Below are 27626 nucleotides of genomic sequence, written 5' to 3' on the forward strand. Positions count from 1 at the left end.
TCCCTCCATCTCTCAGTTCAGCTCTCTGGTTTTGAACTATAAGACAGAGCAACTTTGACCTCTAATGGAAGGGACAAAAGGTAGCTGCCTAGAATTCATGACCTAATCATTCCGCGTCTGTCTCTTCCCTCAGTGTGCTCCCAACACCGTGCCCTCCAGGATGAACCACAGAGGCAGCAGAGCCCAGGACCTGACCTTCTTCGCCGGCCAGGCTGTGGCCGTCACCCGCCAGCTAGCTGAGCAGGACGAGAGCGACCGTCAGGAGAGAGAGGACCTCAACGAAGATTCTGAGGAAGAAGGGTCGTTGGGGTCCCTCTCTCTGTCCCCCTCGCCCCACCACATGGCTACCAGCACCACTGCCAGCTGCAGCCTCAGCCCCCAGAGCTCCCTGCGCCCCCTCTCCCCCTTGTCCTCTCGGCTGGCCCGGCGAAGGAGGAGAGGGCCCCCCCACACAGGGCCAGTGTGTGCCTCGGAGCTCCGGCAGCTCCTTGCCCCCCTGGTCATCATGGAGGACTGTGTCTGAAACCTCTAATAATCGTTAAACTGACCGACCAACTGCAAAACCTAACCTGATAATGCTCCTGAAAAATTCATAGCTCATCTCCTCCTCTCACCTCTTTTCCCCCTCTACCCCCTCCCATCATCTTTCTCATCACTAAGCTACACCTGCAAATACCTCAGTGGCTTGGATGATGATGGGGTCGTGGTCTTCGAAGCACTTAAAGAAGCACATTGACCCTATGCCTAATTCAAAGGAGGGAGGTAGGGGAAAGGGATTTTGAAGGCACAAAAAAAAACAAAAAAACAACTACAATTGAAACAAGCTCCCACACCAAAGGACCAATGGCTGCTACTGCTGATGTTCCACGCGCTGTACTCAGAGGAGCTGGGTCATCCCACTTTGAATTGAAAACTTCATCAACCAGCTTCATCAGATACACTAAAGACACCAGGATGGATCTACTAACTAGAGGGGGTATACTGCAAAGTGGGTTCAATGAGTTAGCCAGATAACTTTGATAAGCAAGTCGAAATAGACATTGATTTTTTTTGTTAATATTTTTTTTAAATAAAGCTAAACTTGGATATGTTTTTTTGTTTGTTAAATCAAATCGACATGCTGTTTTTCAAGCTTATCTTTCTACAAAATAAAAAGGAATCAGAATATGTAGGCACGTTAGCTGGCTAACTCCTTTATAGTATACCCCTCAGGACCTTCCCTCTCCTTCAGTCTACGAGGGTGGGATGGCCCACCTATCCAGCTAGCATCAGTGTTGTAACGCACTTATCCAAACTCACTGAGTGGCTCACTCAAACCCTTCCTGCTTGTTGTAGTGGGAGCTCAGGTGGCCTGATAACCGGGCCCGGCCGATAGGCTAGCTAACTCTTTACGAGGCAGCTAGGCTAGCTAACTCTTTACGAGGCAGCTAGGCTAGCTAACTCTTTACGAGTCAGCTAGGCTAGCTAACTCTTTACGAGGCAGCTAGGCTAGCTAACTCTTTACGAGGCAGCTAGGCTAGCTAACTCTTTACGAGGCAGCTAGGCTAGCTAACTCTTTACGAGGCAGCTAGCCTAGCCAAGTCTTTACGAGGCAGCTAGCCTAGCCAAGTCTTTACGAGGCCGCAAGGCTAGCCAAGTCTTTACGAGGCCGCAAGGCTAGCCAAGTCTTTACGAGGCCGCAAGGCTAGCCAAGTCTTTACGAGGCCTCTAGGCTAGCCAAGTCTTTACGAGGCCTCTAGGCTAGTCAAGTCTTTACGAGGCCGCTAGGCTAGCCAAGTCTTTACGAGGCCGCTAGGCTAGCTAACTATCTAGTACCTCCTCATTGCTGGGACTTTACACACCAACACAAAGTCCAAACAACATCTCACCTGTTATCATTATTTCTGCCCCTTGACCACTGCTGTTGTGGTGGTAATATCGATCTGAGATCTGAGCCGTTCTGATTTGACATGTTGTGCTCACTGACTGGCTGCATCACAAGTGGCATATAGGGAATAGGATGCCGTTTTGATGCAGTCATTGTTGCTGACTGTAATAGGAAGACATGGACCCTGCCAAAGTAGCCTGAGCTCTTAGGGCTGGTTCCCCCTGGCACAAGTTAAACTGAGCCGGACCTGGACTAAAATTCACTTCAAATGGAGAATCCTTTAGACATGTTTCTTAGTCCAGGACTAAGTTTAATTAATCTGTGTCTGGGGAAACAAGCCTTAAATTGGTCTGAATCCAAGAGAGAGTCCCAGCAACGAAGGTACTTAAAACTTTAACACAAACTGTTTTCCAGCAGATACCTCAGGACCTAGAAATATATATATAGAGAGAGCTGGGGGGGGACTTCACCAGGTATCAATACAACTGTTATTGACTCACCAGGTATCAGCCAGGTATCAATACAACTGTTATTGACTCACCAGGTATCAATAGAACTGTTATTGACTCGCCAGGTATCAGCCAGGTATCAATACAACTGTTATTAACTCGCCAGGTATCAGCCAGGTATCAAAAGAACTGTTATTGACCTACCAGGTATCAGCCAGGTATCAATAGAACTGTTATTGACTCGCCAGATATCAGCCAGGTATCAATACAACTGTTATTGACTCACCAGGTATCAGCCAGGTATCAAGAGAACTGTTATTGACTCGCCAGGTATCAATAGAACTGTTATTGACTCACCAGGTATCAGCCAGGTATCAATAGAACTGTTATTGACTCGCCAGGTGTCAGCCAGGTATCAAGAGAACTGTTATTGACTCACCAGGTATCAGCCAGGTTTCAATAGAACTGTTATTGACTCGCCAGGTATCAATAGAAGTCAAAGGGAGACGAGGGGAGAGAGAGATCCTCAGTTTTTCTTTACTTCAATTCACGCGATCAAAAGATGTACATTCTAATATTATTAAGAGGTTTGAAAGGCCTTGGTAATACTTGACAATGGTCATAATCTGTCATGTTGATGACAAGTCATTTAGTGAATAATCAAGGCCTTGGTTGTCCAGGTGACTGCTTTTTCAGTGTGTCCAGACGAGGCTCCAGCATGGCTAGCTAGCTGGTAGTATTCCAAGAAGACCAAATGAACCACTTGTAGAGCGAATGCCCAGGGCCATGTGTTTTAGTCCCATATTAGGGCTAGTACTGTGGCTATAACCAGCTGCCCAGATCAGCCTAGTACTGTGGCTATAACCAGCTGCCCAGATCAGCCTAGTACTGTGGCTATAACCAGCTGCCCAGATCAGCTTAGTACTGTGGCTATAACCAGCTGCCCAGATCAGCCTAGTACTGTGGCTATAACCAGCTGCCCAGATCAGCCTAGTACTGTGGCTATAACCAGCTGCCCAGATCAGCTTAGTACTGTGGCTATAACCAGCTGCCCAGATCAGCCTAGTACTGTGGCTATAACCAGCTGCCCAGATCAGCCTAGTACTGTGGCTATAACCAGCTGCCCAGATCAGCTTAGTACTGTGGCTATAACCAGCTGCCCAGATCAGCCTAGTACTGTGGCTATAACCAGCTGCCCAGATCAGCCTAGTACTGTGGCTATAACCAGCTGCCCAGATCAGCTTAGTACTGTGGCTATAACCAGCTGCCCAGATCAGCCTAGTACTGTGGCTATAACCAGCTGCCCAGATCAGCCTAGTACTGTGGCTATAACCAGCTGCCCAGATCAGCCTAGTACTGTGGCTATAACCAGCTGCCCAGATCAGCCTAGTACTGTGGCTATAACCAGCTGCCCAGATCAGCCTAGTACTGTGGCTATAACCAGCTGCCCAGATCAGCCTAGTACTGTGGCTATAACCAGCTGCCCAGATCAGCTTAGTACTGTAGCTATAACCAGCTGCCCAGATCAGCTTAGTACTGTGGCTATAACCAGCTGCCCAGATCAGCTTAGCTCCGCTTAACTTTTGTATAGGAATGTCACATGTTGCTATAAAATAAAAGTTACTATCACATGACCTAAAGCAACAACGATATGTTATTTAAAGTTCTCAACAGTCTTTCTCAAAATCTAAATTGAATTAATTTTGGGGCCAATTAGGGAAAGCATTCCAAACAACAGATCTTAAAGGATATGACGCAGATGTGAATGATAAACCCATACTTTATATTTCGGGGGGGGGTTAACTCCCAATAACTCCTAGGGTTGTGTCCCAAAGGCACCCTATTCCCTATGCAGTGTACTACTTTAGACCAGAGCCCTATGGCACCCTATTCCCTATGCAGTGCACTACTTTAGACCAGGGCCCATAGGGCTCTATGTGCACTATACAGGAAATAGGGTGCCATTTGGGACGTTTCTCTACTATACTGTGTCAGGCTGCTGTTTCTCCGGCTGTTAAGCTTCTGTTTTTACTGTTGTTTTAAAGTTTCTACATTGTTGGTGGGAACAGACAGAGAGGTTCTGTGTCCCGGTTCAGAGAGAATAGTTCTGTTATTGAACTCTGTGGTTGATGGGAACAGACAGAGGGGTTCTGTGTCCCAGTTCAGAGAGAATAGTTCTGTTATTGAACTCTGTGGTTGATGGGAACAGACAGAGGGGTTCTGTGTCCCGGTTCAGAGAGAATAGTTCTGTTATTGAACTCTGTGGTTGATGGGAACAGACAGAGGGGTTCTGTGTCCCGGTTCAGAGAATAGTTCTGTTATTGATGGAACAGAGGGGTTCTGTGTCCCGGTTCAGAGAGAATAGTTCTGTTATTGATGGAACAGTATGTTGAGGAGGGTGGAGAGATAAATGAGATGAATATGGTTATTTAACTTCAGTGTTTCTGTCTATCTTGTTCAGATCAAACCACAAACTGTTTGCTTTATGGTTTTTCTTTTGTGCTGGTAACGTCGTTGAACAACTGTGTGTCGCAGAAATCTATCGTAAGTGCCATCTTAAAACAAGTCCATCCGTTAGTTTCGACTTTTGTTTTATCCTGAATGTCTGAATCTCTACCACAGTACGTCTGGGAAGACCCTAGTTAACACTGCCACACAGTTTCTGCTCTAACATAGACCAGTCTAGCCCAAGTGAAGCCTTTCATGTAGAATCCAGGCGACAACCAGTCACCAGCAGCTTCATAAGCAGTAGAAAAACAAGCCCCTCTGCTGTGTATTGGACCGAGCCTGTCAGGATAGATGGCAGTGTATTGGACAGAGCCCGTCAGGATAGATGGCAGTGTATTGGATAGAGCCTGTCAGGATAGATGGCAGTGTATTGGACAGAGCCTGTCAGGATAGATGGCAGTGTATTGGACAGAGCCCGTCAGGATAGATGGCAGTGTATTGGACAGAGCCCGTCAGGATAGATGGCAGTGTATTGGACAGAGCCCGTCAGGATAGATGGCAGTGTATTGGACAGAGCCCGTCAGGATAGATGGCAGTGTATTGGACAGAGCCCGTCAGGATAGATGGCAGTGTATTGGACAGAGCCCGTCAGGATAGATGGCAGTGTATTGGACAGAGCCCGTCAGGATAGATGGCAGTGTATTGGACAGAGCCCGTCAGGATAGATGGCAGTGTATTGGACAGAGCCTGTCAGGATAGATGGCAGTATGTTGACCCTGAAAAGTAGGACTGACCTCTAAGAAGTAGGACTGACCTCTGAGATGTAGGACTGACCTCTGAGAAGTAGGACTGACCTCTAAGAAGTAGGACTGACCTCTGAGAAGTAGGACTGACCTCTGAGAAGTAGGTCCCATTTGAGTCCCCATACAGAGAAAGGCCCAAGTATATTTTTGCTATGATATACATCATATTCCTAACTCCAACTCTATTTTTCTAACGTGTGGGTAGGCTCATGTAAAGCCTGTTTTCAAATGAAACATGATGAAGCCTTTGATAATAATATGGTATAATTCAGTTCATGTTCCCTCGTTGCTAAGATACAACCCTCACTGTTGTTGTCAGTCAGTGACAATCTGCCTGATGGGTAGCCTGAAATCCAGGAAGTACTAACGTTCCACTCCTCGCCACTGTTTGGCATGACAAGGATTGGCAAGGAGTGGAATGTTAATACAAGATTACTGTGTTTTCAGCCTACGTGGCGGTCAGGCTGTTGGAAACCGTTCAAAACCTCAAATAGTGTCAGAATGAATGTGAAACACTTTTAAATAATGTTTTTAGTTTTGAACAAGTCCCTGAAAAGTCAACGCCTTGATTTAATTGAACCTGCGTTCATTTTTTTCATCTGAAAATGGAACTAGCAAATCTATCCAGATGTTTTTATTTTATTTTTTTACTTTCTTTTGGCGCAATGCATTTTTGGTTATGACCCTCACTGACATTCTGTTCAGTTGTAGTGGCCCCTAGTCTGTTCTGGGGCTCGTCAGTCGGTCATTTTGATCTTTCTGTTTGGTCCACTGTGTGCTTGGTTCATTCAGCAGCCTGTAGACGCATGTGGGGAGGGAACGAAAATCGAACTGCAAAGCAGCGGAACAATGGATGTCAAAAAGCACTTTGTCATGACATACCTCTACTCAAACCATTTTCTCTAAGCCGTTGCAAAACAATTTTGTATTGTACAATTCTTTTTTGGGGGAAAAAAATTGAAATAAATTTAATCCACAGAGAAAAAGATTGTCTTGTCTGTCGTCCTTCGACTCTGAAATTCACTTCCTGCAACTCACATGTTGGCTTTCAGAACTCTCTCTATAACTCTGTCTCTCTCCCGTTCTCTTTCGATGTATATCGTTTCTGCTAGCTGGCCCAACTTCACGTGTCTCTGGATAGTAAGAACTACACTACATCTGTGGTAATTAACACCGCTTCCCACGCATCACGTTCATGGAGCAGCAGGAACCTCTGTTGCTGTGTGCGAGGTAACTACTGATATCCTGTCGGCCACCCTTCTAACCAGGCTCGGTAACTACCGATATCCTGTCGGCCACCCTTCTAACCAGGCTCGGTAACTACCGATATCCTGTCGGCCACCCTTCTAACCAGGCTCGGTAACTACCGATATCCTGTCGGCCACCCTTCTAACCAGGCTCGGTAACTACCGATATCCTGTCGGCCACCCTTCTAACCAGGCTCGGTAACTACCGATATCCTGTCGGCCAACCCTTCTAACCAGGCTCGATTACTACCGATATCCTGTCGGCCACCCTTCTGACCAGGCTCGGTAACTACCGATATCCTGTCGGCCACCCTTCTAAATAGGCTCGGTAACTACCGATATCCTGTCGGCCGCCCTTCTGACCAGGCTCGGTAACTACCGATATCCTGTCGGCCACCCTTCTAACCAGGCTCGGTAACTACCGATATCCTGTCGGCCACCCTTCTAACCAGCCTCGTTGTGCGCTATCATTGTCATTTGATCAATCGCTTACCTTCCTACTGCGTCATAGTAGTTGCTGACTGCCGACATATTTACTCCAGATAACGGATTTATCAGACATGGAGGTTTGATTGGTTGACTGGTAACACCAGCCCAGTAATCCACGTGGAAACTGGCGGGGAAAGCAAAACGTGATGTGCCACTGGTCTTTAATGATATCAAATGCTGAGCAAACCTAACCGTATCTACTCTAATAATCTTACTGAGTGTGAACCAGTGACAGAACTTATTCTGAGCTAAGGAAGCTTTCTTACTGAGTTCAGTTTATTTATCCAGGGATAATGTACAACTGTCAGTGGAATTTTTCTATCCCAATGATAATAATTACCAATCAATAAGCCTTGATTAATCCTCAAGGTTTGTAAGACACTGGGTTAAGAATAATTAGGCAAAGACTCAGCTTTCTGCAAAAGGTTCGTACGGTTTATTCAGAGAACGTTCTGAGGTACATTACACAAAGATGTTCATTTTATGCTCACTCCCCGCTTACGCACATACCTCCACACAAACAGTAGGTGAATTGTATCCCTCCCCGGACTTCTCAACACTGTTAATCACTACCCAGCGCTGTCTGTTCCTTTCCCCCGAGATTAGAGGAACCTTGAGGGTCACTCCCTTTCTTCTCTAAGTTACTCCAAGTTCCTCAGCTGTCGGGTCAATCCCAGTCTACTTGTTGTTTTCTTAGGCCCACTAAAACACACACACATTTTGTCCCGATTAGTACTTTTAATTATTCATTATACATGCTACATAACTACTAATTACTAATTGGTTACGTGACAGGGTTGGGTTCTTTATTCATTTACCTTTATTATATAATTCTCTTATCAACAACAGAAACATTCGTCTCAGTAGTTAAGATGTAGCTAACTGCTCATTTTTAACTGCCAGCACACAGCTTTATCATTTAATGTGCACTGCACATTAAACAATAAACAACATAGGGCTCCAACTCTGGTCCTGGAGTATTACTGAGTGTGCATCCTTTCATCCATTAGAATAGTGATGACAGAAATACAGAGTAATCATGGTTATTCATGACCTCATCTCCTCACCCCTCCTCTCCTCACCCCTCCTTTCCTTACTCTTCCTTTCCTCACCCCTCCTCTCTTCACCTCTGTACTTGGCATGAGGATTCACACCCTACTGCTGTTGCTCTCTCTCTCCGCCACCAACACCTCATGTTTCAGCATGATAACGCACGGCCCCACAAGGATCTGTACGCCATTCCTGGAAGCTGAAAATGTCCCAGTTCTTCCATGACCTGCATACTCACCAGACATGTCACCCATTGAGCATGTTTGGGATGCTCTGGTTCGACGCGTACGACAGCGTGTTCTAGTTCCCGCCAATATCCAGAAACTTCACACAGCCATTGAAGAGGAGTGGGACAACATTCCACAGGCCACAATCAACAGCCTGATCAACTCTATGTGAAGGAGATGTGTCGCGCTGTATGAGACAAATGGTGGTCACACCAGATACTGACTGGTTTTCTGATCCACGCCCCTACCTTATTGTTTTAAGGTATCTGTGACCATCAGATGCATGTGAAATCCATAGATTAGGGCCTAATGAATTTATTTCAATTAACTGATTTCGTCATATGAACTATAACTCAGGAAAATCTTTGAAATTGTTGGATGTTGCGTTTATATTTTTGTTTAGTGTCGTTTGGGGAACAGAATTATATGGTGTTAGGGGAGGGTTTGGCCAGGGAGGGGGCCTTTACTTGGCTCATCGCGCTCTAGCGACTCCTTGTGGTGAGCCGGGTACCTGCAGGCTGACTGCGGTCGTCAGTTGAACGGTGTTTCCTCTGACACATTGGTGCGGCTGGCTTCCGGGTTAAGTCACCTCCCGAGCCCGTTGGGGAGTTACAGCGATGAGACAAGATCGAAATTGGAAAGAAAATATATATATTTTTTTTTAATAAATCGATGACAAAATTAGCAGAATGTCGGCCAAAATCTCACCTCATCTTCACCCACCGCCGGCCACTGGGCTTCCTCTCATCACCATATTTGGTAGTGAGAGGAAACGCCAAGCAGATGGTTCCCATTTTATACATCCGGTGAAATATCTGGCTGATTGGTCCATCTGTGGTTAGGTCTTTAGTGTATTTACACCAGTGAAGTCTTCCCTACACACTATATCATGCTGTCTATGATTTCCACACGTGATGAGATGTGCTAAACATTCCCAGAATCACATTTGATAAGAGGGTACTGTTTTTACATCCCAAATGGCACACTATTTCCTATATAGTACACTACTTTAGACCAGAGCCATATGGGCTAGTGAAATAATAGGGTGCTATAGTCCTACATAGAGGGAATAGGGCGCCATAAGCCTACATAGAGGGAATAGGGCGCTATAGGCCTACATAGAGGGAATAGGGCTCTATAGGCCTACATAGAGGGAATAGGGTGCCATCTCAGATGCTCCCTTTGTCTATCCACTGAGCTACGATGGAATCCTGTGTTTGTGATGCTTCCCATGTAGTCCTCACTCAGTGAACATGTCTGTAGGTTCGGCTGCTCCCTCCATCTGGCTGTTCAGTACTTCATGGTGGCTGACTGTTAGGCTCTGGCGCCCTCTGGTGTTCACAATGTGTTCCTGCACAAACCATGTGTTTTCAACCAGTAGAACTTTCTCCAAACAGTTAAGTTTTACATTTGATAAAAATGTGTTACTATCAAAAAATATTTATAATGCATTATTATACCTTAGATACGTTGATACCTTTTAACAACTAATCTTTGGCAAGATTACGAGATCAAGTCTTAGTCAACCCACGTGAAATGCAAAACAATTTATTTTGGTAAAGAAATGAAATCAGTTCTGAATACTCCATGTAGATTTATGTGTGTGATAGTGTCCTACCAGGGGTGTGTCCTACCAGGGGTGTCATACTTGAGTAAAAGTAAATATATGTTAATAGAAAATGACTCAAGTAAACGTGAGTCACCCAGTAAAATACTACTTGAATACAAATCTAAAAGTATTTGGTTTTAAATATACTTTAATATAAAAAATAAATGTAATTCCTAAAATATGTAAGTATCAAAAGTATAAATAATTAAAAAGTCCTTTTATTAAGCCCTTTTATTCTTGTTCTGGCTAGCATTAGTTGTTGATCTTGTTGTTGTTGTTGTTGTGCATAACAGAGAGAGAGTAAACCTTTTCATGGTTGTTTGATCAATAGGACTGTAAAGTTCCAAAATGTAAGAGAACTCGCGTGGTGTTTTACGTATTAGCAGAAATCCATTCAGGTGCATTTTGTGGCTTTTGGTGAAATGTGTTCTAATGATCTAAAGTCACGTTGTTGCTACTTCCTGTAAAAACACAGTCCAGTTCATAGTGAATGATGACAGGTCCTACTGCCTGTAAACACACAGTCCAGTTCATAGTGAATGATGGCAGCCCCTACTGCCTGTAACACACAGTCCAGTTCATAGTGAATGATGGCAGGTCCTACTGCCTGTAAACACACAGTCCAGTTCATAGTGAATGATGACAGGTCCTACTGCCTGTAAACACACAGTCCAGTTCATAGTGAATGATGACAGGTCCTACTGCCTGTAAACACACAGTCCAGTTCATAGTGAATGATGACAGGTCCTACTGCCTGTAAACACACAGTCCAGTTCATAGTGAATGATCAAATCAAATGTATTTATATAGCCCTTCGTAAATCAGCTGATATCTCAAAGTGCTGTACAGAAACCCAGCCTAAAACCCCAAACAGCAAGCAATGCATGTGAAAGAAGCACGGTGGCTAGGAAAAACTCCCTAGGAAAAACTCCCTAGAAAGGCCAAAAACCTAGGAAGAAACCTAGAGAGGAACCAGGCTATGAGGGGTGGCCAGTCCTCTTCTGGCTGTGCAGGGTGGATATTATAACAGAACATGGTCAAGATGTTAAAATGTTCATAAATGACCAGCATGGTCAAATAATAATAATCATAGTAGTTGTCGAGGGTGCAACAAGCACGTCCGGTGAACAGGTCAGGGTTCCATAGCCGCAGACAGAACAGTTGAAACTGGAGCAGCAGCACGGCCAGGTGGACTGGGGACAGCAAGGAGTCATCATACCAGGTAGTCCTGAGGCATGGTCCTAGGGCTCAGGTCCTCCGAGAGAAAGACAGAAAGAGAGAATTAGAGAGAGCATATTTAAATTCACACAGGACACCGGATAAGACAAGAGAAATACTCCAGATGTAACAGACTGACCCTAGCCCCCCGACACATAAACTACTGCAGCATAAATACTGGAGGCTGAGACAGGAGGGATCAGAAGACACTGTGGCCCCATCCGATGATACCCCCGGACAGGGCCAAACAGGCAGGATATAACCCCACCCACTTTGCCAAAGCACAGCCCCCACACCACTAGAGGGATGTCTCCAACCACCAACTTACCGTCCTAAGACAAGGCCGAGTATAGCCCACAACGATCTCCGCCATGGCACAACCCAAGGGGGGGGCGCCAACCCAGACAGGAAGACCACGTCAGTGACTCAACCCACTCAAGTGACGCACCCCTCCCATGGACGGCATGGAAGAACACCAGTAAGCCAGTGACTCAGCCCCTGTAAAAGGGTTAGAGGCAGAGAATCCCAGTGGAAAGAGGGGAACCGGCAAGGCAGAGACAGCAAGGGCGGTTCGTTGCTCCAGCCTTTCCGTTCACCTTCACACTCCTGGGCCAGACTATACTTAATCATAGGACCTACTGAAGAGATAAGTCTTCAGTAAAGACTTAAAGGTTGAGACTGAGTCTGCGTCTCTCACATTGGTAGGCAGACCATTCCATAAAAATGGAGCTCTATAGGAGAAAGCCCTACCTCCAGCCGTTTGCTTAGAAATTCTAGGGACAATTAGGAGGCCTGCGTCTTGTGACCGTAGCGTACGTGTAGGTATGTACGGCAGGACCAAATCGGAAAGATAGGTAGGAGCAAGCCCATGTAATGCTTTGTAGGTTAGCAGTAAAACCTTGAAATCAGCCCTTGCCTTAACAGGAAGCCAGTGTAAGGAGGCTAGCACTGGAGTAATATGATCACATTTTTTGGTTCTAGTCAGGAATCTAGCAGCCGTATTTAGCACTAACTGAAGTTTGTTTAGTGCTTTATCCGGGTAGCCGGAAAGTAGAGCATTGCAGTAGTCCAGCCTAGAAGTAACAAAAGCATGGATTAATTTTTCTGCGTCATTTTTGGACAGAAAGTTTCTGATTTTTGCAATGTTATGTAGCTGGAAAAAAGCTGTCCTTGAAACAGTCTTGATATGTTCTTCAAAAGAGAGATCAGGGTCCAGAGTAACGCCGAGGTCCTTCACAGTTTTATTTGAGACGACTGTACAACCATCCAGATTAATTGTCAGATTCAGCAGAAGATCTCTTTGTTTCTTGGGACCTAGAACAAGCATCTCTGTTTTGTCTGAGTTTAAAAGTAGAAAGTTTGCAGCCATCCACTTCTTTATGTCTGAAACACAGGCTTCTAGCGAGGGCAATTCTGGGGCTTCACCATGTTTCATTGAAATGTACAGCTGTGTGTCGTCCGCATAGCAGTGAAATTTAACATTATGTTTTCGAATGACATCCCCAAGAGGTAAAATATATAGTGAAAACAATAGTGGTCCTAAAACGGAACCTTGAGGAACACCGAAATTTACAATTGATTTGTCAGAGGACAAACCATTCACAGAGACAAACTGATATCTTTCCGACAGATAAGATCTAAACCAGGCCAGAACTTGTCCATGTAGACCAATTTGGGTTTCCAATCACTCCAAAAGAATGTGGTGATCGATGGTATCAAAAGCGGCACTAAGATCTAGGAGCACGAGGACAGATGCAGAGTCTCGGTCTGACGTCATTAAAAGGTCATTTACCACCTTCACAAATGCAGTCTCAGTGCTATGATGGGGTCTAAAACCAGACTGAAGCGTTTCGTATACATTGTTTGTCTTCAGGAAGGCAGTGAGTTGCTGTGCAACAGCTTTTTCTAAAATTTTGGAGAGGAATGGAAGATTCGATATAGGCCGATAGTTTTTTATAATTTCTGGATCAAGATTCGGCTTTTTCAAGAGAGGCTTTATTACTGCCAATTTTAGTGAGCTTGGTACACATCCGGTGGATAGAGAGCCGTTTATTATGTTCAACATAGGAGGGCCAAGCACAGGAAGCAGCTCTTTCAGTAGTTTAGTTGGAATAGGGTCCAGTATGCAGCTTGAGGGTTTGGAGGCCATGATTATTTTCATCATTGTGTCAAGAGATATAGTGCTAAAACACTTTAGTATCTCCCTTGATCCTAGGTCCTGGCAGAGTTGTGTAGACTCAGGACAATGGAGCTTTGGAGGAATACCCAGATTTAAAGAGGAGTCTGTAATTTGCTTTCTAATGATCATGATCTTTTCCTCAAAGAAGTTCATAAATGTATTACTGCTGAAGTGAAAGCCATCCTCCATTTGCGAAGGCTGCTTTTTAGTTAGCTTTGCGACAGTATCAAAAAGAAATTTCGGATTGTTCTTATTTTCCTCAATTAAGTTGGAAAAATAGGATGATCGAGCAGCAGTGAGGGCTCTTCGATACTACACGGTACTGTCTTTCCAAGCTAGTCGGAAGACTTCCAGTTTGGTGTGGCGCCATTTCCGTTCCAATTTTCTGGAAGCTTGCTTCAGAGCTTGTGTATTTTCTGTATACCAGGGAGCTAGTTTCTTATGACAGATGTTTTTAGTTTTTAGGGGTGCAACTGCATCTAGGGTATTGCGCAAGGTTAAATTGAGTTCCTCGGTTAGGTGGTTAACTGATTTTTGTCCTCTGACGTCCTTGGGTAGGCAGAGGGAGTCTGGAAGGGCGTCAAGGAATCTTTGGGTTGTCTGAGAATTTATAGCACAACTTTTAATGCTCCTTGGTTGGGGTCTGAGCAGATTATTTGTTGCGATTGCAAACGTAATAAAATGGTGGTCCGATAGTCCAGGATTATGAGGAAAAACATTAAGATCCACAACATTTATTCCATGGGACAAAACTAGGTCCAGAGTATGACTGTGGCAGTGAGTAGGTCCAGAGACATGTTGGACAAAACCCACTGAGTCGATGATGGCTCCGAAAGCCTTTTGGAGTGGGTCTGTGGACTTTTCCATGTGAATGTTAAAGTCACCAAAAATTAGAATATTATCTGCTATGACTACAAGATCCGATAGGAATTCAGGGAACTCAGTGAGGAACACTGCATATGGCCCAGGAGGCCTGTAAACAGTAGCTATAAAAAGTGAGTGAGTAGGCTGCATAGATTTCATGACTAGAAGCTCAAAAGACGAAAACGTCATTGTTTTTTTTTTTGTAAATTGAAATTTGCTATCGTAAATGTTAGCAACACCTCCGCCTTTGCCGGATGCACGGGGGGTATGGTCACTAGTGTAACCAGGGGGTGAGGCCTCATTTAACACAGTAAATTCTTCAGGCTTAAGCCATGTTTCAGTCAGGCCAATCACATCAAGATTATGATCAGTGATTAGTTCATTGACTATAACTGCCTTGGAAGTGAGGGATCTAATGATGACAGGTCCTACTGCCTGTAAACACACAGTCCAGTTCATAGTGAATGATGACAGGTCCTACTGCCTGTAAACACACAGTCCAGTTCATAGTGAATGATGACAGGTCCTACTGCCTGTAAACACACAGTCCAGTTCATAGTGAATGATGACAGGTCCTACTGCCTGTAAACACACAGTCCAGTTCATAGTGAATGATGACAGGTCCTACTGCCTGTAAACACACAGTCCAGTTCATAGTGAATGATGACAGGTCCTACTGCCTGTAAACACACAGGCCAGTTCATAGTGAATGATGGCAGATGGCTTATTTGCATAAAGGCCTACTGTAGCTCTGATTGGCTATAGCGCACCGATCTGTATAGACTCCGGTCCTGGACAAGACAGATGTTTTTTATTCGGTTTTTATTTACTGCAGTGTCTATTAATTGTCCAAAAGCACGGCCCCCTTCCCACTCTACATTGCAATAGAATTTTCACCAATGCCTTAGAATACGTCACTCCCAAACCTTCTAAGAATTTACAGGGGTGTATATGAACAGATTTAAATCATATTTAATGTTGCTTAAACGCTGTCAGTTCCACTTTAAATGCAACAGATGTCTAACTACAGCAAGCATGCTGCAATAAAAAACCCAGTTCCAATTACCAGATTATGATCATTTGAAACGTCTTGTTGAAAGTTTTTCTTGAAAAGGGAGAAGCTAACAAATTAGCAACAAACACCTGACAAGAAAAATTTGCTAGCTAGACCATGTGAAAAATATTGCTCACTATTGTGCAGTGACCTGTTGGCCTAGTCCCACCTATTAAGTCAAAATGTGATTGGTTGATTCCACTATCACTCCAAAATGTTGCCCTAATACAGTTGAATGGCAGATGCCTATCTTCTGATGGCCTAGCCAATGGTTGACTTAGCTAGCTAGATTTATCTCCCCAGAGACCAGCAAAGAAAAATCCTTATTTTTTTTTTAAGTAAAAATATTTATTTAATCCATTTTATAATAAGGCTGTAACGTAACAAAATGTGGGAAAAGTCAAGGGGTCTGAATACTTTCTGAATGCGCTGTACATAGAGTCATTGAACACTGGTTACTTTAATTTAAATAAAATATTTTCTTCATGAATCTAGACACAATACCCCATAATGACAAAGCGAAAATAGGTCTTTAGAAATTTTTGAAAATGAAACAAGATTCTCTGGTCTGATGAAGCCAAGATTGAACTCTTTGGCCTGAATGCCAAGCGTCACATCTGGAGGAAACCTGGCACCATCCCTACAGTGAAGCATGGTGGTGGCAGTACCATGCTGTGGGGATGTTTTTCAGCGGCAGGGACTGGGAGACTAGTCAGGATCGAGGGAAAGATGAACGGAGCAAAGTACAGAGATCCTTGATGAAAACCTGCTCCTGACCTCAGATTGGGGTGAAGGTTTACCTTCCAACAGGACAACGACCCTAAGCACACAGTCAAGACAACGCAGGAGTGGCTTCGGGACAAGTCTCTGAATGCCCTTGAGTGGTCCAGCCAGAGCCCGGACTTGAACCCGATCGAACATCTCTGGAGAGACCTGAAAATAGCTGTGCAGCGACCCTCCCATCCAACCTGACGGAGCTTGAGAGGATCTGCAGAGAAGAATTGGAAAAAACTCCCCAAATACAGGTGTGCCAAGCTTGTAGCGTCATATCCAAGAATACTCAAGGCTGTAATCACTGCCAAAGGTGCTTCAACAAAGTACTGAGTAAAGGGTGTGAATACTAATGAAAATGTAATATTTTTTTATTTATAAATTTGCACCAAAAAAATGCTTTGTCATTATAGGGTATTGTGTGTATATTGATGAGAGGAATTTTTTCTTTAAATCTATTTAAAAATAAGGCTGTAATGTAACAAAATGTGGAAAAAGTCAAGGGGTCTGAATACTTTCTGAATGCTCTGTACAGAGTGGCCTTCAGAAAGTATTCAGACCCCTTGACTTTTTCCACATTTTGTTGTGTAACAGCCTGAATTCACAATTGATTATATTTGTTTCATCCATCTACACACAATACCCCATAATGACAAAGTGAAAACATGTTTTAGAGGTTTTTGCAAATGCATTGAAAATCAAATACAGAAAAATCTAACTGACATACAGTAAGAATTCACACCACTGAGTCAATACTTTGTAGAAGCACCTTTGGCAGCGATTACAGCTGTGAGTCTTTCTGGGTAATTCTCGAAGAGCTTTCCACACCTGGATTGTGTTACATATTTGCCCATTATTTCTTTCAAAATTCTTCAAGCTTTGCTGAATTGCTACAAAGGACGCATGCTTCTTTGTAGTAACTGGGTGTATTCATACAGTACACCATCCAAAGTGTTTTTTTTTGTTCTGTGTTTGAAATGTACTGCTCGACTGAGGGACCTTACAGATAATTGTATGTGTGGGGTACAGAGATGAGGTAGTCATTAAAAAAAATCATGTTAAACACTATTATTGCACACAGAGCGAGTCCATGCAACTTATGTGACTTGTTGAGCACATTTTTACTCCTGAACTTATTTAGGCTCCACATAACAAAGGGGTTTGACATGATGGGGTATAATGTACCACTTTGGCATGATGGGGTATAATGTACCACTTTGACATGATGGAGTATAATGTACCACTTCGACATAATGGGGTATAATGTACCACTTCGACATGATGGGGTGTAATGTACCACTTTGACATGATGGGGTATAATGTACCACTTTGACATGATGGGGTATAATGTGTAGGCTGAAGAGGTTTTCTTCACCTTGCTGTCTGTGTTTAGGGACCATTTCAGGTTGTCTGTGATGTGCACCCTGAGGAACTTCAAGCTTTTGACCCTCACCACTATGGCCCTATCGATGTGAGTGTACTCTCACTGCTGTCTCCTGTTGTCCACGATCAGCTCCTTCGTTTTGTTGACGTTGAGGGGGAGGTTATTTTCCTGGCACCCCTCAGCCAGGGCTCTCACCTCCTCCCTGTAGGCTGTCTCGTCATTGTTGGTAATCAGACCTACCACTGTTGTGTCGTCTGCAAACTTGATGATTGAGTTGGAGATGTGCATGGCCATGCAGCCATACGTGAACAGGGAGTACAGGAGGGGGCTGAGCACGCACCCCTGTGGGGCCCCTGTGTTGAGGGGCAGCGTGGCGGAGGTGTTGTTGCCTACCTTCACGACTTGGAGTCGGCAGTGTTGACTGTGTGTGTGTGTGTGTGTGTGTGTGTGTAGTACCCGTCAAAAGTTTGGACACACCTACTCATTCCAGGGTTTTTCTTTATTTTTACTATTTTCTACATTGTAGAATAATAGTGAAGACATCTATGAAATAACACATGGAATCATGTAGTAACCAAAAAAAGTGTTATTTTATATTTGAGATTCTTCAAAGTAGCCACCCTTTGCCTTAATGACAGCTTTGCACACTCAGGACAATGACTCAACACACCTTTCACAGTTTAGATGGCTTCACTATTATTCTGCAATGTAGAAAATAGTCAAAGAAAAACCCTTGAATGAGTAGGTGTGTCCAAACTTTTGACTGGTACTGTATATGTAAGTGCGTGAATGTGTGCGTTTATGGATTTTTGGGTGTATGTTTGTGTGTAAGGGTCAAAAGTGTGGCGAGTCAGTGCCTGTAGAGGCTTCCAGTTGAGGGGGGTGCAGTGACCGTACCAGGAACATACAGCCTATTATAGGCAGTATCTATGTTAAAAAAGTGGATAATCAAGAAGGATATTGGTATGTTGGAGACATGGAGTAAAATAAATTACTGTGTGTTTATTTTTATAAAGTAGGTCTTTTTTGGAGGGACACCCCAGGGACCCCAAAGCCCACCCCCTAGGGACCCCAAAGCCCACCCCCAGGGACCCCAAAGCCCACCCCCCAGGGACCCCAAAGCCCACCCCCAGGGACCCCAAAGCCCACCCCCCAGGCTCCTCAAAGCCCACCCCCCAGGCTCCTCAAAGCCCACCCCCCAGGGACCCCAAAGCCCACCCCCCAGGCTCCTCCAAGCCCACCCCCCAGGCTCCTCAAAGCCCACCCCCCAGGGACCCCAAAGCCCACCCCCAGGGACCCCAAAGCCCACCCCCCAGGCCCCTCAAAGCCCACCCCCCAGGCTCCCCTGACTCCCACAGCTCTCTCCCTTCTGAGCAGATGCGCAGGGATTTTTCTTTCCCTCCCAGAGAGTTTATGGCCGTGTTCGAGACGATCAAAATAGCAATGTATGGCAGATAAATTGTGACTGACTGATCTACAAATGATAATAAGTCGTTATTTATTAATGCAACGTGATAAGGAGGTAGAGTATCTCATGATAAGCTGTAGACCACACTCTTTACCAAGAGAGTTTTATTAATTTTCGTAGCTGTCTATTTACCACCACAAACCGATGCTGGCACTAAGACCACACTCAACCAGCTGTGTAAGGCCATAAGCACACAAGAAAATGCTCATCCAGAAGCAGCGCTCCTAGTGGCCGGGGACTTTAATGCAGGCAAACTTAAATCTGGTTTACCTAATTTCTACCAGCATGTTAAATGTGCAACCAGAGGGAAGAAAACTCTAGACCACCTTTACTCCACACACACAGACGTGTACAAAGCTCTCCCTCGCCCTCCATTTGGCAAATCTGACCATAATTATATCCTCATGATTCCTGCTTACAAGCAAAAAGTAAAGCAGGAAGCACCAGTTACTCAGTCAATAAAGAAGTGGTCAGATGAAGCAGATGCTAAGCTACAGGACTGTTTTGCTAGCACAGACTGGAATATGGTCTTGGATTCTTCCGATGGAATTGAGGAGTACACCACATCAGTCACTGGTTTCATCAATAAGTGCGATGTTGCCCACACATGATGTCGTCCTACAGTGACTGTACGTACATACCCCAACCAGAAGCCATGGATTACCGGCAACATCCGAACTGAGCTAAAAGGCAGAGCTGCCGCTTTCAAGGAGTGGGTCTAACCCGGACGCTTATAAGAAATCCCGCTATGCCCTCCGACGAACCATCAAACAGGCAAAGCATCAATACAGGACTAAGATTGAATCATACTAAACCGGCTCCGATGCTCGTCGGATGTGGCAGGGCGTGCAAACTATTACGGACTACAAAGGGAAGCACAGCCACGAGCTGCCCAGTGACACGAGCCTACCAGATGAGCTAAATTACTTCTATTCTCGCTTCAAGGCAAGCAACACTGAAGCATGCATGAGAGCATCCACTGTTCCGGACGATTGTGTGATCACGCTCTCCATAGCCGATGTGAGTAAGACCTTTAAACAGGTCAACATTCACAAGGCCGCAGGGCCAGACGGATTACCAGGACGTGTACTCCGAGCATGCGCTGACCAACTGGCAAGTGTCTTCACTGACATTTTCAACCTGTCCCTGTCTGAGTCTGTAATACCTACATGTTTCAAGCAGACCACTATAGTCCCTGTGCCCAAGAACGCCAAGGTAACCTGCCTAAATGATTACTGACCTGTAGCACTCACGTCTGTTGGTCATGGCTCACATCAACACCATTATCCCAGAAACCCCAGACCCACTCCAATTTGCATACCGCCCCAACAGATTCACAGATGATATCATCTTTATTGCACTCCACACTGCCCTTTCCCACCTGGACAAAAGGAACACCTACGTGAGAATGCTATTCATTGACTACAGCTCAGCGTTCAACACCATAGTGCCATCAAAGCTCATCACTAAGCTAAGGACCCTGGGACTGAACACCTCCCTCTGCAACTGGATCCTAGACTTCCTGACGGGCCGCCCCCAGGTGGTAAGGGTAAGTAACAACACATCTGCCACGCTGATCCTCAACACTGGAGCCCCCCAGGGGTGCATGCTCAGTCCCCTCCTGTACTCCCTGTTCACCCTTGAATGCATGGCCATTTACAACTCCAACACCATCATTAAGTTTGCCGACGACTCAACAGTGGTAGGTCAGAGACCTGGCCGTGTGATGCCAGGATAACAACCTCTCCCTCAACGTGATGAAGACAAAGGAGATGATTGTGGACTACAGGAAAAGGAGGACCGAGCACGCCCCCATTCTTATCGACAGAGCTGTAGTGGAGCAGGTTTAGAGCTTAAAGTTCCTTGGTATTGTCATGATTGTCCTGTGAGGATCACAATGGGTCAGATCAGCTTGGCAATGGCTGACAATAACCAGACCCTCTCCCACCCGAAAAGGGGCTGTGGGGGTTTTGACACCTCCATGCCCAGTCGTAAATTAAGCAGGAGAGGACTCTCTCTCTACCCTCCAGTATTGGCTAAAGGAATGTCCCTTTGTCTCCAGAGACTTTTGCTCGCCCAAAACTCTAACGTCCAAACGTGGATAATGGAACAATAATACTAACAAAGAATGTGGGGAATGGTCAGTGGGGAACTATGGAAAACTAATGTAATATTGGTTTTCATTTTGTGATGTTATTTAAAATGGTATGGATACTGTAACTGGGAAAGGATACCCCCTTTATCTGTCAAGTTTTCAAAAAAATGAAAAAATATGTAAGTATTTTTGTTAAGATATGAATGTGATTTTAGGAGTCATAAGAGAACTTCTAATCATATCCTCTCCTCTCCTCCTCCTACATTAAGTAGACACTCCCCGAGGTAGGTCAGAAGAGCGTGTCAGACGGACAGAGCCGTCCCCTTTGGCCAGAGTGCATAAAAATCCTTGGTAACGAAATTAACTTTAGACCAGAAAAGCATGGAGTGGTAGCTTCCTGTTGGAAATGGTTGAAACTTTGAACCTCAACACGAGGTGAAGAAATAAACTCACCTTCCTTTAGATCAGAGAGACGAAGAGCTGCAGCTCATGTCCATCGTGGTCCGAATCCTGAATACCAACACGAGGAGGAAGAGGCGACAAACTCCCCTCTCAGTCAATCACTGGTACAGCTGATTAACTGTCTTAAGTCTGATATCGAGAAAAGTGAATCTAAGTGAGACTATCCTACTATGCTCATCAGTGCGAACCGTCGACATGGCTGGTTATCTTCCAGAGTGAACAACAGTAGAAGATGGGAAAGGGGAGGCCCCTTTTGGACAATTAGAGCGATACAGCTGGAAGGCTCCGACCTAAAATAAATGACGAACGAAGGCATTTCACATGTAAATACATTCATGAGTTCTTATTCCAAATGGGCGACGGTTCATGTGCAAAGTATATGGTTTATGGGAAAATAGTTATAAAATGTGTCCCTTTTTCTCACCCCCCCGCCATCTATGTTGTAACAAGCTGTCATATCTTGTCAGTCCACTAGGGACCTTTGTCTCATGTAAGTGTGTGTATTCTGTATCATTATTAAGTTAGTAGATAAATGATTAACCTCTCTAGGGTATGTGGGACGAAATCGTCCCACCTACTCAACAGCCAGTGGAATCCCGTGGCGCGTTATTCAAATACCTTAGAAATGCTATTACTTCAATTTCTCAAACATATGACTATTTTACACCATTTTAAAGACAAGACTCTCGTTAATCTAACCACACTGTCCGATTTCAAAAAGGCTTTACAACGAAAGCAAAACATTAGATTATGTCAGCAGAGTACCCAGCCAGAAATAATCAGACACCCATTTTTCAAGCTAGCATATAATGTCACATAAACCCAAACCACAGCTAAATGCAGCACTAACCTATGATGATCTTCATCAGATGACACACCTAGGACATTATGTTATACAATACATGCATGTTTTGTTCAATCAAGTTCATATTTATATCAAAAAACAGCTTTTTACATTAGCATGTGACGTTCAGAACTAGCATATCCACCGCAAACTTCCGGTGAATTTACTAAATTACTCACGATAAACGTTCACAAAAAACATAATTATTTTAAGAATTATAGATACAGAACTCCTTTATGCAATCGCTATGTCCGATTTTAAAATAACTTTTCGGCAAAAGCACATTTTGCAATATTCTGAGTAGATAGCTCGCCATCACAGGCTAGCTATTCTGAACCCCACCAAGTTTGGCCCTCACCAAACTCCGATTTACTATAATAAAAATTGGATTACCTTTGCTGTTCTTCGTCAGAATGCACTCCCAGGACTTCTACTTCAATAACAAATGTTGGTTTGGTTCAAAATAATCCATAGTTATGTTCAAATATCCTCTGTTTTGTTCGTGCGTTCAAGACACTATCCGAAGGGTGACGCGCCCGACGCGTTTCGTGACAAAAAAAATCGAAATATTCCATTACCGTACTTCGAAGCATGTCAACCGCTGTTTAAAATCAATTTTTATGCGATTTTTCTCGTAAAAAAGCGATAATATTCTGACCGGGAAACCCTGTTTTCGTTCAAAGACGAAAAAATAAAAACATGGTGTCGCCTCGTGCACGCGCCCCAGTCTCATTGTTCTCTGATCGACCACTATCCAAATGCGCTACTGTTTTTCAGCCAGGGGCTCCAAAGGCATCATTCACCGTTTTGCCGCCTTCCGAGAGCCTATGGGAGCCGTAGGAAGTGTCACGTTACAGCAGAGATCCTCAGTTTTCAATAAAGAGAGTGTAGAAGCCCAAGAAATGGTCAGAGAGGGCACTTCCTGTAAGGAATCTTCTCAGGTTTTTGCCTGCCATATGAGTTCTGTTATACTCACAGACACCATTCAAACAGTTTTAGAAACTTTAGGGTGTTTTCTATCCAAAGCCAATAATTATATGTATATTCTAGTTTCTGGGCAGTAGTAATAACCAGATTAAATCGGGTACGTTTTTTATCCGGCCGTGCAAATACTGCCCCCTATCCCCAACAGGTTAAACCAATGTGTAGTACTGAATAATGAGCAAGGCTGGGGGGATTTTCAGATCCAAGAAGGTTATGACTGGTCAGAATGACGATATGATAAGAGGTAATGATTAATCAGATGACTGTTTATCGATGAAATAGATATAGACCTTATAGAGAGTTTAATTCGGGAGATGGTAACTCTTTAAACAACCTCTTCCGTGGTGCCCCAAATCCTAATGAGTTAAATCCTACATTATTCATTTAATCTGGTAACAATTAAACATAGTTAGGGGATTAAATATATAACAGCCATCAGATGAATGAAAGTAAAGTCACAACAGTGTCCACATCACCAACAAACTATCATGGTCCAAATACACCAAGACAGTCGTGAAGAGGACACGACAAAACCTATTCAGGAGACTGAAAAGATTTGACATGGGTCCTCATCCTCAAAAGGTTCTACAGCTGCACCATCGAGAGCATCCTGACTGGTTGCATCACTGCCTGGTATGGCAACTGCTCAGTCTCCAACCGCAAGGCACTACAGAGGGTAGTGCAAATGGCCCAGTACATCACTGGGGACAAGCTTCCTGCCATCCAGGACCTCTATACCAGGCAGTGTCAGATGAAGGCCCTAAAAATTGTCAAAGACTGTTGTCTCTGCTACCGCACGGCAAGCGATACCAGAGCTCCAAGTCTAGTTCCACACCCCCAAGCCATAAGACTCCTGAACTGCTAATCAAATGGCTACCCAGACTATTTGCCCCCCCCCCCCCCATCCCATCCCATCCCCTCATTTGACACTGCTGCTACTCTCTGTTTATTATGTATGCATAGTGACTTTAACTCTACCTTCATTTTGGGTGAATGTTTGTGTGTAAGGGTTGAAAGTGTGGCGAGTCAGTACATATTACCTCAATTACCTCGACTAACCTGTGCCCAAAGCACATTGACTCTGTACCGGTAGCCCCTGTATATAGCCTCCACATTGACTCTGTACCGGTACCCCCTGTATATAGCCTTGCTACTGTTATTTTACTGCTGCTCTTTAATGATTTGTTATTTAAATGTTTTACTTATCAATTTTTTACTTAACGCATCTTTTTCTTAAAACGGCATTGAGGACTTGTAAGTAAGCATTTCACTGTAAGGTCCACACCTCTTGTATTCCGGTGCATTAGACAAATACAATTTGATTTGATAGATAAGTCAGTTTTGGCAGTCGTTTTGATGCTCTCGAACACGGCCTATGACTAGCTATTCTCCAAACTAAGTTACGCTAGTTTAACAACGTAGCGGTAGAAAAATGTTCCGCTCGTTCGTTACCTGAGACTGGCGAGGTTTAGCTAAATAGACAACAGCCACAGGAGAGAGAGAGAGAGAGAGAGGAGGAAAATGGAATGAAGAAAATTACATTTAAAAAAAAACTATGAGGTTGGAATTTCCGTGTCTTAAATCAACCGGAGAAGGTACACGCTTTCCATCTCTTCGTTCATTGTTTGTTTTTGACGAATAGATTTAGTGAAAAAATGAATTCAAAGAAATTTGGTTCAATCTCGACAGTAACGTTACGGATTAAGGAGTTGCCCTGTTGTCGTATTATATTTTGTATTCGGGGAAATGTCAACAAACGATTGTTTTTGTTCATTTGTAAACATATAGCTAACGTTATCAACTCTACTTTGTATTTACAACTTTTTTAAAAAACCAACGGCAATTTATCGTAGTGAAGTTCCATCGCTAGGCCACAGCAACAAACCAACTGCCAGTTAGCAACGAGCTAACAGTGTTAGCGTTAACCCGCTAGCTAGGTACAGTAACTTCCTGTGATACCCTAGGTAGTTAGATACATTAGCTGGTTAGCAACGAGCTAACAGTGTTAGCGTTAACACGCTAGCTGGGTACAGTAACTTCCTGTGATACCCTAGGTAGTTAGGTACATTAGCTGGTTAGCAACGAGCTAACAGTGTTAGCGTCAACCCGCTACCTAGGTACAGCAACTTCCTGTGATACCCTAGGTAGTTAGGTACATTAGCTGGTTAGCAACGAGCTAACGGTGTTAGCGTTAACACGCTAGCTAGGTACAGTAACTTCCTGTGATACCCTAGGTAGTTAGGTACATTAGCTGGTTAGCAAAGCCAGCTAAATGTACATATTACAGTAGTTGCATTTTGATTGCTTATCTAACTCACTAGATATCCCAGGCATTCACCACGTTAGGTAATTGGTTGACGTAAAAGCCCACAGCTAGCCGACGCCGGTGAATCTGCCTTCTCTAGCTAACAAACAATAGCTGCGACACCAGTTAGCGTGCTATCCAAAACAGCAACTAAATATGTTAGTTAGCCATCTCGCTAACTGGTGTCGCAGCTAATGTTATATTTTATAATCGATTGTCAACTACGACGACAACGCCAGGAAGGCAACTAGCTAATGTTAGCTAGCATATCGATGTGTAGCAAGCTAGGACAACAGGTAAATGTTTCAGGCCTAGCTAACTAATCCCCCGTGATTAATGTATTAAAGCATCAACGACACGTACAATGTAAAAATGATTAACGTCAACTAGTTAGTGCATTACCTACATTGGTTCTTCGATCAAGCTAAACAGATACACACATCGCACAAAACCCTGTTTACTCTAACTAGGCTAACAGTCAGCTACCTATCCAGGCAGCCAGTAACTAGTTAGCGAGCTTGGGCCTAACTCGATTGCTAGTTAGCTAACCAAATACTTTTATAGTAGGTCAGGCGTAAATTTTCCAGATACCTGGCTAGATGGAGTCTACTGAAAATCAAACGAACCTAGCTATCTTGTATTGATCTTGTCAATGGCTGTATTGCAAGCATAACTTTGCCATATGGCTAGCTAACTTGACGAGCTAGTAGTAGAACGTTGACTTTACATGGCTAGCTACTTGTTTAGTGGCTGTATGTGTTTTGGAGTATATTCTTGCTGCCTACTTGTTTACATTTACATTTAAGTCATTTAGCAGACGCTCTTATCCAGAGCGACTTACAAATTGGTGCATTCACCTTATGATATCCAGTGGAACAACCACTTTACAATAGTGCATCTAAGTCTTTTAAGGGGGGGGGGGGGGGGGGGGGTTAGAAGGATTATCCTAGGTATTCCTTAAAGAGGTGGGGTTTCAGGTGTCTCCGGAAGGTGGTGATTGACTCCGCTGTCCTGGCGTCGTGAGGGAGCTTGTTCCACCATTGGGGTGCCAGAGCAGCGAACAGTTTTGACTGGGCTGAGCGGGAACTGTTCTTCCTTAGAGGTAGGGAGGCGAGCAGGCCAGAGGTGGATGAACGCAGTGCCCTTGTTTGGGTGTAGGGCCTGATCAGAGCCTGAAGGTACGGAGGTGCCGTTCCCCTCACAGCTCCTCACAGCTCCGTAGGCAGCAAGTATATTCTTGCTGCCTACTTGTTTAGTTGCTGTCTGTGTTTTGGAGTATATTCTTGCTGCCTACTTGTTTAGTGGCTGTATGTGTTTTGGAGTATATTCTTGCTGCGTACTTGTTCAGTTGCGGTTTGTGTTTTGGAGTAAGTTCTTGCTGCCTACTTGTTTAGTTGCTGTCTGTGTTTTGGAGTATATTCTTGCTGCCTACTGGTTCAGTTGCGGTTTGTGTTTTGGAGTATATTCTTGCTAGCTACGTACTGACCAATGTTCTCCCAGGATCTACTCCCCCAGTCTTTGCCCCTTGCCACTCCATAAACCAAACAGACCCAAAACGAAAGCCTTTTTTACATTTATTTTTGCTGTTATCCAACTTGCAGTATCACTTAAGATGAATTACTAAGGAGTCGTATTCCTAAAACCACCCAGATATCACATTTTGAATGACACAATGGATTCCCCTGGCAGTGTTTACCAACATACCCCCTTGTTTATTATTAAGTGAGACAACGGTGTCAAGTGCAGAAATTCATCACAACACAAGCTACCACTAAACAGTCTTTGAAATGTGTCATCAGCACAGCAGCG

At 44.2% G+C, this 27626-nt stretch overlaps 2 protein-coding genes across 6 annotated transcripts in view; both read left to right on the forward strand.

The window, feature by feature from the left end:
* The window catches only part of LOC106569835 (MAP kinase-interacting serine/threonine-protein kinase 2), a 55363-nt gene extending 48808 nt beyond the window's left edge, over positions 1-6555 (forward strand). For both annotated transcript variants that reach the window (XM_082961054.1, XM_082961053.1), the window contains exon 12: positions 134-6555. In XM_082961054.1, the coding sequence (XP_082817180.1) occupies positions 134-523 (390 nt within the window). In that variant the 3' untranslated portion in view covers positions 524-6555. The remainder of the gene's footprint in view (positions 1-133) is intronic.
* An 18398-nt stretch (positions 6556-24953) lies between these two features.
* The window catches only part of LOC106569837 (casein kinase I), a 57498-nt gene continuing 54825 nt past the window's right edge, over positions 24954-27626 (forward strand). For all 4 annotated transcript variants that reach the window (XM_045694567.2, XM_045694569.2, XM_045694568.2 and 1 more), the window contains exon 1: positions 24954-25107. The gene's annotated coding sequence lies outside the window, so the exon portion shown is untranslated. The remainder of the gene's footprint in view (positions 25108-27626) is intronic.

Source organism: Salmo salar, chromosome 14, assembly GCF_965601325.2.
Source record: "Salmo salar chromosome 14, fSalSal1, whole genome shotgun sequence".
NCBI classification, from domain to species: Eukaryota; Metazoa; Chordata; class Actinopteri; order Salmoniformes; family Salmonidae; genus Salmo; species Salmo salar.